Source organism: Mastomys coucha, unplaced genomic scaffold (genome assembly GCF_008632895.1).
Source record: "Mastomys coucha isolate ucsf_1 unplaced genomic scaffold, UCSF_Mcou_1 pScaffold20, whole genome shotgun sequence".
NCBI classification, from domain to species: Eukaryota; Metazoa; Chordata; class Mammalia; order Rodentia; family Muridae; genus Mastomys; species Mastomys coucha.
The window spans coordinates 34,416,035-34,431,941 of record NW_022196903.1 but is presented as its reverse complement, the minus strand read 5'-3'; the positions used below and the strand labels follow the sequence as shown (position 1 = coordinate 34,431,941).

The window sequence follows — 15,907 nt, the reverse complement described above, 5'->3', positions numbered from 1 at the left end:
ACAGGGCTGTCATCCAAGTGAAGGCAATAAGCTTTCATCAGGCTTGCTGCCTTCCTGGGGTCATCCCGGTAAGGACTCCCTGTCTCCTTCCACAGCTGGCAGGCATGGTACCTTCATTAGTGCTCTGCTGGGTGGGGAGCATGCTGCCTTCCGTTTACTGATGCAGCCTGAGATGCTTGTGTAGCATCTGTCAGCTTCCCCGGTAGCCATGAAAAGTGGAGACTGAAAAATCTCAGCCTTAATCACTTAACCCTGTCACATATAGAAGCTCCAGACAACATGGGTCGGGTGGGCATGTCCAGACATGACTCGTGAACATGCGGACCCTGATCTGTCATGCAACTATGAAGGCAAAATTAACAAGTTTTTAAATATGTATTTTGAATCTGTCAGATTTACCTGGACCAAGAGGGGTTTTGAATGGTTCATTATCTGCCTTGTGAATTCTGATCGTTCTAGGGAATAGGGAGTTGCCCAGTCCTAGGACAGAGCACACAAGTATTTCTTGGTAATGCGTCCCAGCATTTCCACAACCTTTGCAGTCAGGATCATCTCCATCGGAGCTGAACCTGTTCTGCTACTGCAGTCTGTCTGTCTTGATGTTTGGGGTGTCCTGAAGCCTGGGCTGTGTTTGCAGCTTGCCCAGGAACTTTCTGTGCGACCTGGGTAAGTCACCCAGTCCATCCTTGTGTCTCAGTGCCAGGGGATGGAGATGACACCCTTGCCTGGCTCAGTGTAGTTGACAAAGCTTCTTGTTTTCATGATGCAAGACTGTAGCCATCCCAGCTCTCTTCTGCCCCCTGCCTCTCTGCTAAGAAACTAACCCTTCCAACAGGTAGTCAAGTGTAGCCTTCTCTCATTCTTGCATCCAAAGGCAGTGACTAGCAGTGGGGAAACTCTGGTTCTTTTAGGCCCTTTTAGGCCTGTTCTTATGAAGATAGTGTCTTTCTGTTATTAAAATATTTTACTGGCAGTTGTTTTGGTTGAAACAGAACTTCGGTTTGTTACAGCTAAACAAGAAACTCATTTGCTGGCTCCTTTGTACTCCTAAGCCATTGTTCCCTGGCACTAGCTGGGTGGAGAGGAAGTCTAGTTAGGCTTTTGTCTTTGTAGGCGGCTTCTGGGCCGAGAGCCGTGGTGGCTGGGATTTGGCTCTCCACAGGGTGTCTGCTACCCTGCCTGCCAGGGAAGCTCTTTTAAAACAAGTGGCACCTGGGAAATCACAGAGAAGGGGTGCGGGGTGGGGGTGGGGGTGGGGGTGGGAGGTGGAGTGGGGGCGGGGGAGAACTGGCCAGACACCCTTTGAAGTCCGCCCTCTTCCTCTGCCTTCCCTTTGATGCTAATAGTCAGGGTTTCCTGGTAATAATGTATGTGTTGAGTATGGGAGTCTCAGCCATCACCCACTTAAGGCAGCTCTGTTTTAGAAGAGAGCCAGGGACCAGGGAAGACCATAGCCTTTCCTTTTCCGCCCATCAGAAAGGCTTTTTTTCCTGTGGGACGTGGTCCTCAGGTGGATGTCTTTCTGTCTGTGACTGAGTCACTTACTCTCAGTAGTTTGCAGAATTAGATTTGTGGGAAGAGAATCAAGAAAGTCTGGCTGCTGGCAGCATGAGCTGGGGTTTGCTAGGCCAATTTGCCTGTGGCTGATGCTAGTTGGTAGCCCGGACACCAGAGACCTTTTGTCTAAATAAAGAAACGTGGGCACAGTGTGCACTGCATTCTGGGTTTCAAACACTGGCTTGCTTTTGCCAGAAAAACGATAGAAGAAGAAACTGGTGGTAGTTAAGAAAAAAGCTGTGCAGGACTGGAGAGATGGCTCAGTGGTTAAGAGCACTGACTGCTCTTTCAGAGGTCCTGAGTTCAAATCCCAGCAACAACATAGTGGCTCACAACCATCTGTAATGAGATCTGACTCCCTCTTCTGATGCGTCTGAAGATAGTCACAGTGTACTTACATATAATAATAAATAAATCTTTAAAAAAAAAAGAAATAGAAAAAAGAAGAAAAAGCTGTGCATAGTTTTTTTTGTTTTTGTTTTTTTCCGGAAACTAATAGAAGAGAAGAGGGCTTCTGGGTAAAGTCAGGGGAACCATCACTCTGTGCTACATGCTGCTTGTTGATAGTTGTGTTTTTCTTACAGTACTCACTGGCCTACGCCTGCCTGAAGCTAGTGAATTACTCATTCTTCTTCTGGCTGCCCTTTTATCTGAGTAACAACTTCGGGTGGAAGGAAGCCGAAGCTGACAAGTTGTCCATTTGGTACGATGTTGGAGGCATTGTAGGTACGCACGTGTGCATCTCCTTCCACAGAGTTAGTTGCCTGCCACCTTTCACAGTTAGGAAATCTCATTTGAAGTTTTATTGCTTGCTCCACTGCCATCCTTCCCAACCTGTCCTACCAGTAAACATGCAAACTTCTGTGAGAACAAAAAGTCCTAGGAAGGCAGGCCAGCTCGAGACAGGCTGTGATTTATAGGGCTGTCTTCTCGTAGTCTGCCGTTGATGGATCAGTTCTTTTGTCCTGGGAACACTTGGAAATCTCTTTAAATGCAGCGCCTTTGTGTGCTTTCAGGGATGGCTCAGCTTTGAAGCTGATTCTGTGAGAGATTCGAGATGGAGTAGGAATGTGTTCATTTTGGCTTCCTCCCACTGCCCCACTGTCTCCAGCCAAGGAGGCAGACATAGCACCTTCGTATGTAGATTGTCAGGCACCAGAGAAAGGGAACACAGAAAGGGTTTCTCTTTCCTGCCTTGTGTGTGTTTGCAATTAATTGCCTTGCTATATACGACGGATTTATTTGATTTTCCAGGCTGGGGATTGAACCCTTGCCTAGCAAATGTACCGTAACCCTAGTTCTATAACAGATTTTAACAGTGGCTTTGTGTTGTAGCCAGAACTACAAATGAGGAAATAATAAACCTTTCAGCAAGACCAACAGATTATATACTATGGCCCCACCTTAAGGTCTCTGTCTGCGATGTTTACACAGAGTTCCAGTAAAGCCAAGCTACCCTGAGCACATGAATTGCACAGTAGGCCCTTAGGTGTCACACTGCTATTGTATTTGAACTCAGCTATCAATAGTCTTAGGTCCAGAGCCAAAGGACACCCTGAGACCTGATCATACTTCTGTATCCTCCACAATTAAAGGCATCTTGGTCCAGAGGGAAAGAAGTGGGCTTGGAACTGCAGCTCAGGGGCTCTGTTGGTAGCTCATGAGGTGTCTTCCTTAAACTAGCTATTGGGACCAGGCTTCACTAGGTCACACTAGGCAGCCTGAACTGCTTCCAAGTTTGGGATCTTTCTGCTCCAGCCTTCAGAGGGACTGCAAGTACAGGCTCATTTGATTCAATTCATCATGCTTTAAATTCAAATGAGGAAATTCAGAGGAATCAGTTCGTTTTTTATTTGGTAGGGAAATTGGTAAATATGACTATTAATGGTTTCGCTGGTTTTCTTTTTTCTTACTCTGTGGTATCCAGTCCATGGGCAGTCGTTGTGGTGGGGAGACTTGGGAGAACCAGCTGTATCTTTGGCCCCTGAGGAGCTTGCCTCAGACGGCTGAGCTCAGCCACAGCTGCTTTCCACTGACTGTTCTTTGTGCTTGAAGGTGGGACTCTGCAAGGCTTCATCTCTGATGTACTGCAGAAGAGAGCACCTGTGCTGGCCCTCAGCCTGTTCCTGGCAGTTGGGTCCCTTGTTGGGTACAGTCGTGAGTATTCCTTTGTAATTGTATTGATTCCTGATCTCTTGAAGGTAGGCACTTGCCCACAGTCAGTGGTCAGCCACAGAGAGATCTGTGATTAGCTCTGAGTGCCTGGGAACTGTCATCCCATGGTTTTATTTGTGTGGGGAGGAAACTGTCGTCTCCCTTGCTTTGTGGACCTGTTTAAAAGCTTGCTTGGGAGTGTATTGCTTTGTTTGAGGGGCGGCTCCAGAGGGACAGCATTAGAGCCAATAAAACCATAAAAGGAGGCAAGGTTTCTAAAGTGGGAGGATGGTAATTAGTAGGTCTTGGGGTATGTGTGTGTGTGTGTGTGTGTTCTAAAGCTGGTAGAGTCTTTCTCTGGTTTTTAGACATCTCATTAGCTTGAGCAGTAGCCAGAGGCAGACAGGACAAAAGCTGGAAGGGGCCCTGAGAGTCCTCTGTCTTTGTTGTCTCTGGAGGGATTGTGCAGTGGCGGGAATGCAGCCACTTGCTGTGCACTGTTGATGGGGACACATGCAACTGCTTTTCAAGTCACTGTGGTGTGTCTCTTCTCTCACAGGCTCTCCAAACAATAAGTCCATCAATGCGCTTCTGATGACCATTACAGGTACTGTCGACCCTTCTGTTCACTTCGCTGTCCCTCTGGGAGTTCAGAGAAAGCTGTCTCCTTTGCCAGCTTCTCCCCCACTCACGGCCAGCCTCCTCAACCCTCTGTGACAGAAGCCATCCCTATCCCGTGGAGAGATCACCATTTCGGTTGGATTTGAGTTTTTGCCCCAGGTCTGGCTTTGACTTCAGCAGGTGACTCAGGAAGGCCTCACGCCAGAATCCCATCCACTAGCTTGTGGAAGTGCGGAACAGCCTTTTTCTCTTGTGCCAAACTGGGTCGGGTGTTTTCTTGAGCACTAGATAAAATAGTTGGGCATAATTAGGGAATATGTTATATTTTTAAAAAGTAATTTTTTTAATTCAGCAAGATGTGTGGCTCTGATTCTAATAACATGACTAAGTCTACCAGAGCCAAGCCACACACCCACCAGAGGGGGGTGGCCTTACAAGAGCAGTGGCAGACAAAATCCTTTTTGTCCCCTTTTAAACAGCTCTGTCTCACCCCCCTCCTTCCAGTGTGTTGTTTGACTCGGGTGATTGGTGTTTGGGGGACATAACTCTGCCGTAATAGACCCTGACAAGGTGCTGCCTGCCATTGGTTGATGATGAGTTCATACCTACTGCACTGAAAAGGCCAACTGCTCTGCTCTGCTCTGCTGTGATGGTCTTTCCCTTAGGTGCTGTAGACACCAGTGTCCTATCACTGGAGAAGTGATTTTAGAAGAGCAGATACAGTTAGTCTGAAAATACTATCTAGAAACACTTTAGTTTCTGTATCTCACGAACATGTTGGTTAAGACATTGGGATAGTCCATCTTTCTGGTCAGTGGCTAGAGATATGGATCAGATTTTAACATGAACCTGTTCTCTTTATGGCTTCAGGGTTTTTTATCGGTGGACCATCCAATATGGTTAGCTCCGCTATTTCTGCAGATTTGGGTCGCCAAGAGCTGATCCAAGGAAGCAGCGAGGCTCTGGCGACTGTCACTGGGATCGTGGATGGAACAGGGAGTATTGGTGCTGCCGTGGGCCAGGTGAGAAGAGCGTGTGCTTGCTGGCTCTCACGCCAGGTGGCGCTCTTGTGCTGTGGACTGCTGTACAGAAAGCCCTAGGTTTTCAGCCTCTGAGAGGTGGGACCTAATATGGAAGGCATCCCGCATGGCCATGGATTGTGTAGCTAACTCTGAGTACAGTCCGTTTTCTCCATGTCCAGACATTTATGACTGGTCCCAGAGGTTGGCTGTAGGTGTCCCATAGCAAAATCATCTAGGATGCCGAACCCCGGAGGTCTGCAGACATGCTGAGTTGGAACCTGCAGACCTATATAGATATTCCCACATAGATGCTAGAGTGCCTCTAGGTTAAGATTGCCCTACTGAAGTAGTCAGGATAATTTAAGTTTGCTGGTCTGCTTGATTAGTGGGGTGAATCCCTGCCAGCTAGTGCCTGTGGTCCGTGAGGGAGCAAGCAGTGAGGGGTAGTAGCCCATCCAGATGTTACCCAGCCATGTAGTGGATGTTTTATCAGTGTCTGCTCGCTGCAGAGATGTAGGCTCCATGAGGGGAGCATTGTGGACCAGTTTCCCTCCCTCCCCCAACTCGCCCAACCCCCCCGCCCCCATAGCCCTACCTCTTCGCTCTTGACTCATGGAAGACATTCTGGTTCCAAAGCACTGTACAATAAACGGTTGACAAGCTTAGGATATTTGACTGTATAATTAAAGGACAAAAATATTTTTTAAAAAAATATTTAACAAGGGTAGGAGGATTACCTCTGCATGCTCTGGGGTGGAAATCAAGCAAGGCTACTGTCACCCATTCAGAAGGCTTCATGTCTGGGGGTGTATGTGTGTGAATACTCATCTTGTTTTATGTATGTATGTGTCTGTATGTGTGTGCATGTCATGTGACACATGTGTGGAAATCAGGACAACCTGTCAGAATCTGTTCTCTTTCCACTGTGTGGGTCCTGGAGCTTGAACTCAGGACCTCCTCAGGCTTGGTGACAAGGGTCTTTACCCTTGGCCATCTTGCCAGCTCCATCACATTGAGTATTTTAAAAATTGTTCCTTTCATGCTGGGCGGTGGTGGCGCATGCCTTTAATCCCAGCACTTGGGAGGCAGAGGCAGGCGGATTTCTGAGTTTGAGGCTAGCCTGGTCTACAGAGTGAGTTCCAGGACAGCCAGGGCTACAGAGAAACCCTGTCTCGAAAAACCAAAAAAAACCCAAAAAAACAAAAAACGGAAAAACCCTGTTCCTTCCAAATACATTTTACTTTGAATTTTCTTTTTCCTTTTTTGAGGACAGTTTCTTACGTAGCCAAGGCTGACCTTGAGTTCCTGATCACCTCTCGTGTGCTGGGATTATAGGCTGTGTTACCATGCTGGCTACACGTGTCAGTGTTCAGACCCCGACTGTAAGCGTTGGCCACCATGAGTCTGACCCCCCACAGTCAGGCAAGCCGGACAGGAGTAAGCTATTCTTGGCTGTGTTTAGGCCTATTGTGGACTTTGTTTTGTTTTGTTTTGTTTTATTTCCCAGATGGCCCTGGCTATAAAGTGCTGGGATAAAGGTGTGTGCTACCACGCACAGCCTCTTGGGGATTTTTAATGATTTCTCATTGCCCAAGGATTTACCTTACAAACTCTGTGACTGAAGGTTGAGACTCCATCAGCCTTGCTCTTAACCATTCCCTAGACTCCTCCTTAAGTGTTGCCTCTACCTTCACCTGACTTTTCAAGACTTTGTTGTTTTTCCTCCTGGTTGCCATAGCAGTTGCTGTCTGTCTCCTGGAGAACAGCCATTGCACATGATGGTCAAGGCCAAGCAGGACCTCTGTCCCCTGTACCACACTCTGTTCCAAACTGAGCTGGGTGGTGGTGGCGCATGCCTTTAGTCTCAGCACTCAGGAGGCAGAGGCAGGAGGATCTGAGTTCCAGGTCACAGGGCCGGTTCCAGGATGGCCGGGGATACATAGAGAAACTGCCTCAAGAAAACCAAATACGCCTTTGATCCCAGCACTTTGGGAGGCAGAAGCAGGCAGATTTCTGAGTTTGAGGCCAGCCTGGTCTACAGAGTGAGTTCCAGGACAGCCAGGGCTACACAAAGAAACCCTGTCTCGGAAAAAACAAACAAACAAAAAAATCAAAACCGAGCATGGTGGTGCATGCTTATAATCTCAGTCCTTAGGGAGCAGCAGAATGGCTTTGAGTTTAAGGACAGCCTGGGCTGTGCAGTAGCAACCAGGTTATCCAAGGCATAGCAGTATCCTGTACCAAAAAAACTAAGATAAAAAGTGAGCCGTTTGTACTTAGTATGTTGTTTATTTTGTGTGTACGTGTATGGGCATATCTATGCTATGTCACACATGTAAGATCAGAGGGCAATTTGTAAAAGTCGGTTCTTTGCTTCTAGTATGTGAGTTCTGGCAACCAAGGTTGGTGGCAATGTCCTTATCTACTGGGCTAGCTCGCCAGGCCTCTTAATGTGTTTGGACACATATTTCTGGATTTGATCAAATTGCGTTGTCTACTAGGGAGAAACGAGTACAAACATCTATGACTACATTGAAACTTAAACATTTATCCACTAAATGTAGAAACAGCACAAATGTCCAGGAGCTGCTGAATGTGTAAGCAGGATGTGGCAGATCCATACAGTGGAGGATTATCTATCAGTTAGAAGGCAAGGAAGGCTTGAAAGATGCGGCAGCATAGATTAACCTCAAAAATATGCTACCGAGAGAAGCCAGCCATGGGAGACACAGTGTGCTTTCATTCATATGAAATGTCTAAAAAAGACTGGATCTGGTGGAGTGCCTTGGGAGTGACTGCCAGTGGGCTGGCTGCTTGTGGAGTCGGTCATAACATTGCTAAATGGCATTAATGATTGGCTGCATAAATTTGGATCCACTAAAAACTGTTGTGCTCTGCCCTTGTAGTGGATGTACCTTTATGTCATCCAAACTGCACATTGACAGAATGTTTTTAAAGGACTAGTGAGATAGCTCAGTGGGAAAAGGTATTTGCCAACAATCCTGACCACCTGAGTTTGATCCCTGGCCATCACATTGTAGAATGAGAGAACTGAATTCTACAGGTTGTCCTTTGACCTCCACACGTACAGTTGTATGTATGTGTGTGTGTGTGTGTGTGTGTGTGTATGAGAGAGAGAGAGAGAGAGAGAGAGAAAGAGAGAGAAAGAGAGAAAAAGAGAAAGAAAGAGAGAGAGACCCCACATATACACACAATGAGTAAGAAAACAGTGTTAGCCAGTGGTGGTGGCTTAGGCCTTTAAGCCACTTGGGCTGATCCCTTGAGTTCCAGGACAGCTAGGCTACACAGAGGGACATTGTCTTAAAAAACAAACGAAAACCATGGTGTAGTTGTTTGAAAGATAAATATTTTTTAAAGGTAGAGTTACAGTTACTGTTTGGAAGGCTACTATGTTCCCGAAGCTGTAATGGGTGGTGAGAGTTTTGTGGGTAGGGAGCTTGCTCTGTAGTCTGTCCAGGCTGACCTTGACCCCAGGTTGACCTTGACCTTCCTGCCTCGTTCTCACAGTTGCAGCCATCCCAGGCATACTGCTGCACCCAGTTGGACTTGCACTCTCTGTTTATCTGATAGGACCTAGGCCAGATCACTTAGTGCTTTTGCTTTCATTTTTCCCAGCATGCATTTCAGTAATGATGTGGTCAAAGGATGTGGCTTACCTCATCTGTGGTCAGGTGATTTTTCAGGACCAATGTCAAGGCTGTGTAGCAGGGGAAAGTCATCTCTTCAGCCTTGGAATGGAGGGACTAGATATCCCCATGAAAAGGAATGTCATTAAATTCTTATTTTATACTCTACAACAATTACCTCAAAGTGGGTTAAAGATCTAAGTTGAAGAGCTAAAATTATGAAATTCTTAGATGAAAACATAGGGCAAATTTTGATTAAAAAATAGATATAAACGGCTAATATAAATCCATGTGAAACAGATCATAGCCATACTGATATCTGACTTCCTTCCTAGTGAGGATCACTGTAATAAAAAGTAGAACATAGGGACTAGAGAGATACTCAGTGGGAAAGAGGACTGGCTGCTCTTTCAGAGGACACCGATTCATTCCCAGCACCCACATGATGACTCGCAACTGGCTATAACTCTAGTCCTAGAGGATCCAGTGTCCTTTTCTGACCTCCATGGGACCAGACACTCATGTGGTTCACATCTGTGTTTCCAGGCAAAATCAGAGCCTTATGTGCTGGTATGAACATAAACAAAATGGTACAGAAAATAATGGGTATCCCTCCTAAAAAATTAAATGTGCAATTATTATGTGACCTAGCACAGTACTCCTGGGTTTACTTCCCCTTCTCCCCAGCGGAAAACAAGGACTAACATTTGCATTGCTGGTGGTTATTACAGTGTTATTTATAGTAGATAAAAGTAGAATCAGGTATTCAACAAATGAATGGATTAAAAAAAATGTGATATATACATTCAGTGGAATCCTATTCAGCCATGAAAAGGAGTGAAATGCTAATGCTTGCTCACTATGTGGTTGAACCTTGAAAATTTTGCTATGTGATTGATTAGTAAGACAGATAGAAAATAAGTTTACATGAAGTATCTACAGTAGGCAAATTTACAGCTTCAGAAGTAAATTATAAGTCGCTAAGTCAGGTGTAATCTCAGCACTTGGAAGACTGGGACAAGAGGATTGCCACAAATTCAAGGCTGTCCTAGACTATATAATGAGTTCAAGACCAGCCTCGGCTAGAGTGAGACCCTGACTTTGGGGAGAAGAAAACAACAATATAGAACTTGCCAGTGGGTAGGGTTGTGGGTACTGTGGTCTACAGGGCTTGTGTTATAGGTAAAAAGATTTGGGAAATAAACAGCTGTTGTGGGTGTATATCATTGTGAATATAATTGGGGTTGCTGGCCTGTGAGCTTAAAAATGGTTAAAATGGCCGGGCGGTGGTGGCGCACGCCTTAATCCCAGTACTTTGGAGGTCTGTGTTCTGAGTTTGAGGCCAGCCTGGTCTACAGAGTGAGTTCCAGGACAGCCAGGGCTATACAGAGAAACCCTGTCTTAAAAAACCAATTTAAAAAAAAAAAAAAAAGGTTAAAATGGGGGCAGAGCACTCACTGGGCCATCAAGAGGACTGAATTAGGATCATCCAGTCCCGGCTTACTGTAACCCCGGCTCTGAGGCAGGTATAGACAAGAGGACTGCTGGTGGGTTCCAGCCTGGCTGAGAAAACATAGATCTTGTGTCCTCAAAGGGGACCTCAGGAATAGCAGCAAGATAGAGGAGGACTCCTAATGCCCGCTTCCAGCTTTTACACTTGGGCACAAGCTCATATGCCTGTGCATGTGCATGCGCGTGAGCACACACACATGCATTAAGAAAAACATAGGATGGCCAACTTTGCGTTAGATAGTCCTGTAATAAAGGGGAGATAAAGCTGGGTTAAGTGCTCTTAGCTTCTTTTCAGTAATTGAAAGTAAAGGGAAAGAGTTAGGTTGTGGAATGTTGGTAACATAGTATCCCTGTGAACAGATAGTGCGGTTGAGAGTGAGCAGGGTTATTTGAGGCCACCCTCATTTATATATCAACTTCCAGTCTGATCAGGCCTACATAGTAAGACTGTGCCTCAGAAACACTTAAAAAGGAAAGAAAACTGAGCTTTAGGAGGAACAGCTTGTCTTTGAAAGCGTCAGTTCCAGGATGAAGGTGAGCAGGAGGGCAGAAGATGCTGAAAGCAGACCTCAGAGCACACAGCTTCCCCGAAATCTTGTACAGGATGAGTCAGTAATAAAATGCAAATGGAGGCAAGGTGTTGGGCCAAGCCTGTAGTCATTACCAGCACTCTGACTGAGCCTGAGTTCAAGGCCAGCTTAGCCGTGCTGGGCCCTATGTAGAGCTCTATAAATGACAAGTTGTTATTTGAACCCCAGCTCCTGATTTTCCAAAGTAGTCCTGACTCATCTCCTTTCAGGCTACCTTCTCTGGTTTATTTATATTTTATGTGCCTGAGTGCTTTGCCTTCGTGAATGTGTGTGCATCGAGTGATGTCTGGTGCCTTCAGGGGTCAGAAGAGGGTGTGGGTTCCCCTGAGCTGGACTGACAGGTGCTTATGAGTAAGTACAGCTAGTGCTTTAACTACAAGCCCTGTTCATTTGTTTGCTTGCTTGTCTTTGTTTGTTTTGTTTTGTTGTTTTGACTCAGAGTCTCATTTAGCCTAGGCTGGCCTCAAAGTGCCTGTGTAGTAGAGGGTAACCTTGAACTTTTGATCCTCCTTCCAAGGGTTAGGTCACAGGCATGCACGCCAGGTCCAGTTTGTGTGGTGCTGTGGATCAAACCTGGGGTCATTGTGAATGTTAACAAAGCACTCTATCGGTAGCCACGTCCCCAGCCCTCATTTGGTTAATTTATAAGGAATTTATTATGATTTCCCTTTCTCCTTTTTAGTATCTGGTGTCTTTGATCCAGGACAACTTAGGATGGATGTGGGTTTTCTACTTTTTTATTCTCATGGTAAGTGTTTTTTTTTTTTTCTTTAACCATCTTTCTTATTTAATTTAGAACATTTGATTTCATCACTACTTGAAACCAACAAAATTGCTGATTGCTTTAAAGACGTCAGTGTGAAAAGTAACATTTGATTATGCTGAAAAGACTCATTAATCAGTGTGTTCCTCTGGGCTGCTGACTGGCTGCAAAACAGGACTTGAGAATTCTGAAACAAAGCAACAGTAGTACAGAAAAGAGAAGGAGGCTCTGATTAACAGGGTCCTGTACAAGTCCAAAGCGAGGACACTGCCAGGGAAGCTGCTCAGCTAGAGAGTCTTGCCTGAAATTCTGTGCTTTATAAGAAAGAGTCACTTAGGCCCTGTCTTTAAAATGACCTTGCTCTTGAAACTAGGCATCCTAATTGGCCACTGCCTAAGTCTGGGCAGTTGTCCTCTAGCCTCTTCCATAGGCCGGCAGGAGCAAGTTTGGGGGACTCTCTTCTCCAGCTTCTAATGACTCAGATTTGGTGACATACACCTGTGATGCCAGCACTTAGGAGGCAGAGGCAGGAGGATTGTGAGTTCAGGGGCAGCCTAAAAGACCTTGTCTTTAACAAGAAATCCAGTGGTTTCCAGGATCCTTTTATGGGTTAGGGATGCAGCATGTTTGAAGCCCAGAGTTCAGTCCCCAGCTCTGCAGAACAAACAAAAAGGAGACAGCTCAGTAAATGTCCGAGCTGCACATACCTGATAACCCAAGCTTGACACTCAGGACCTCTATAAAGAACAAGGTGTGATGGCACACATCTGTGGTCCCAGAGCTACTGCACGAAGGCAGAACCAGGAAAGTCACCCAGAAGCCTACAAGTCAGCTGACCTGTAGGAACAGCAGCAGAAATGAGAGATCCTGCCTCAGCATGGCAGAAGGCATGCCCCAAGTTGTCCTCTGACCTCCATACATGTCGTGGTACTTGCGCACACATATCTGTACATGTATACCAGTGTATACATGTGCACACTCACGATCTCCCTCCTCCTTACACACACACACATACATGCATGCACATACACACACAGAGTAAATAATAAAAATAAATATAAAGGCTCATAAAAACCTGCTAAGTAGAACAAAGGAACTATTGCAGCAAAAAACCATGTCTGGTATAAGAAGCTCAATGTTCATCTCTAGTGACTTGCTGTGCCTGTGGCAGTAGGCACACTTCAGTTATATTTTCACAGCTGTGTGACATTATGTGGTTGTTGTTCTAACTATAATTTTCAAAAGTAATTTTCTAATTCACTGAAGACAAAGTTTTGTTTCTGTGAAGTCAAAATGAATGTCTTTTCTCAAATCCATTGCTAGTGCTCAAATCATGCCACTCTAAGAGAAATAAGTTGTTGCTTCATTTTAAAAACTTTTTTTCTCTTCACAGACAAGTTGTACAATTCTGTTTATCTCACCGTTAATAGTGAGGGAAGTATTCTCTCTTGTGCAAAGGAGACAAGCTCACACACTTAATGAGTGATGGGTACCTACAGGAGAGAACGGACTGGGAAGCTTATGAGGGCCCATAGGCCTTCAGTTCACTCGTGTGGAGTTCTCTAAACACTAATGGAGCCTCAGCTCGTCAGGCATCCTACAGCACTGCCAGCTACCCCAGACACTGGCAAGTAAGGGGTGAATTATTTTTGTACACTACAGCAATTACTGAAGATTTTTATTACATTTGTGAATGTACTGAAAGGAAAATGAACCTGCCAGCATCTTTGTTGGGCTTGTCAGCTTATCCCTGTAACCTTAAATACCGGTTTTGGTCCTGGACCCTTGTTCTTCAGCCTTAATCAAGAGCGAAGTGAGCAGGAGGTAAAATCATGTTGTATCGGTGAGAAGACTGGTACAGTGGTACAGTGCTCTGATACCACATCTGCAGAGAGTGGATCACTACTAAGGCATAGAGCAGAGCTGACACCAGATGATGCTACAGGCCTGCCATGGACGGGACGCACCTTTACTGGGGTGGAAAGATCACACTGTGCGATGGCTGGGTCACCCTGTGGCTTCCGGAAGTCCTTGTTCTCTCTAGAATGGCTGTTCGGATTGCTCTGCTCCAACTTCACCCACATTTGACTGACTCCTAGGAGCAGTCTTCTGTTCGTGGACTATTAAGTTATTTCAGACATTCCAGAATTGGAGCTTTCAACCCCAGATTCACAGTCTGGGAACGATCAGACCCTCTGAGAAGCCGTTCTCTGCAGCCTTATTGTTGGAAGATTGGTCTCTGTGGCAGTGGCAGCCGGAGCCGCAGCCGGGTTCCTGGAGGTACCTCAGCAGAAGAGCAGGCTTAGAGAAAAGACAAAGGCTCTTTGTCCTGGGGGTGTGAAGTGTGTGTATTGAATCATGTTAGTGGATTGTTAGGGCCTGAGGCCTGCCCTTTTTAGAAGGTTGTAGAGTGTATGCCTTCAAGACTATGAATTCTATGTGAATCAATACTTTAAGGTCATTCTGTACATATATTTTAAATTATGTAAAAAACTAGGAGGAAAATGTTCAATTTTGAGGGACACCTAATTCACATTGGGTTAGGAAATAGTCTTTCACTTCTCACTTTATGCTCCAAAGTATGTATTGATGAACTTGAGGAACACTACAGATTTCTGACCATTTTCCTGTTCAATCACTGACATAAAGGGAAAACACGAAACATAGGAAGGGAGGGGAAACAAACCCCGGCTTTGATAATAAACGTCCAGCCGTTTGGTTACTTAATCTCAGCTTAAGCTTTACATTGCCTCTCACTTCCTTTTTGTGGTGCTGGGGTGGAATCTGGGTCTTGCACATGCCTAGTGTGTCTCACACTCTGCTGCACTCCTAGCCTGGCCCTACAGTTAAGTACAACGATGCCTTGAGTTGCCCATCACTGCTTGTCGCTGGCAAGCACACAGTCCACAGCCTTGTGAGGTGGAGCTGCTCCCCTGCTCCAGGTACTGGGAGGCCTCATTCCCATTAGGTGCTGTGTAGACCCACCCTCTCCCTCTGAGGCAGACTGTGCTCAGTGGTGCCTGCAGATGAAGCCTATTTACTGGTGACCCTCTTGTTGGCATGTGGCTCAAAGGTTCATGTTCATGTGGGCTGCATCTTCATGTTCTGATATCAGCCTGTGCTTTCTTTTCTAGTTTAGTCTCTGGTGGTTGAGCACCCACCCCCTTCTCCGTAGAGCTTCTCCATGCTCTACCTGAAATGGAGTTGTACACATTCAGAACAGGATGAAATGATGGTTTTCTCTCCAAATCTCTGAATATGTTCTCGATCTGCTTCTGCCAACCTGTGAAGGAAGTAACCTTAACAAATGCCTAGGTGTTCACCTCATTTTATTATTAAATGTTTCCCTGGAAGAAAGGGTCAGAGCTGGGGAGCTGGCTGAGTGGGTGAAGTGCCTGCTTTGAAAGCATGAATACCTGAGTTTGGATTCTCGGTCCCCATGGACACATCTGGGTGGAGCGGCATACACCTGGAATCCCAGTGCTCAGGAGCCATTGGAGACAGGTCTAGCTGAACTAGTGGGTTTAGGTTCAATAGGAGAGCCTGTCTCTGAAGAGAGTGAGGGGCTGGAGAGGTGGCTCAGTGGCTTTAGAGCACTGGCTGCTCTTCCAGAGGACCCAGATTCAGTTCCCAGAACCCACATGACAGCTCACAACCATCTATATACCTCCAGTCTCAAGGGATCCAATGCCCCGTCCTGGCCTTCACAGGCACTACATGCACATGGCACACTTAAGTACTTGCAGGCAAAACACAAATACACATAGATACTACATCTTAAAGGGGAGAGGGTGTGATAGAGGAAGATACCCAGTGTTGACCCCTGATCTCCATGTGCTTATGTACCCACACACCTATGCACACATGCTAAGTATATCAAAAATAGTAGAAAAGGACATAGTAAAGACTGGTTTGAAAATGGATTAAAAAGCCGGGCGGTGGTGGTGCACGCCTTAATCCCAGCACTTGGGAAGCAGAGGCAGGAGGATTTCTGAGTTAGAGGCCAGCCTGGTCTACAGAGTGAGTTCCAGGACAGCCAGA

General features: G+C 45.9%; 1 protein-coding gene across 1 annotated transcript in view; it reads left to right on the top strand.

Moving 5' to 3' along the window:
• Positions 1-14,598, top strand: part of Slc37a3 (solute carrier family 37 member 3) — a 42,402-nt gene extending 27,804 nt beyond the window's left edge. The window contains exons 8-13 of the mRNA XM_031381613.1: positions 2,142-2,283; positions 3,613-3,714; positions 4,271-4,318; positions 5,203-5,354; positions 11,786-11,851; positions 13,260-14,598. Coding sequence (XP_031237473.1) covers positions 2,142-2,283; positions 3,613-3,714; positions 4,271-4,318; positions 5,203-5,354; positions 11,786-11,851; positions 13,260-13,352 — 603 coding nt within the window. The 3' untranslated portion in view covers positions 13,353-14,598. The remainder of the gene's footprint in view (positions 1-2,141; positions 2,284-3,612; positions 3,715-4,270; positions 4,319-5,202; positions 5,355-11,785; positions 11,852-13,259) is intronic.
• Positions 14,599-15,907: the final 1,309 nt, after the last annotated feature.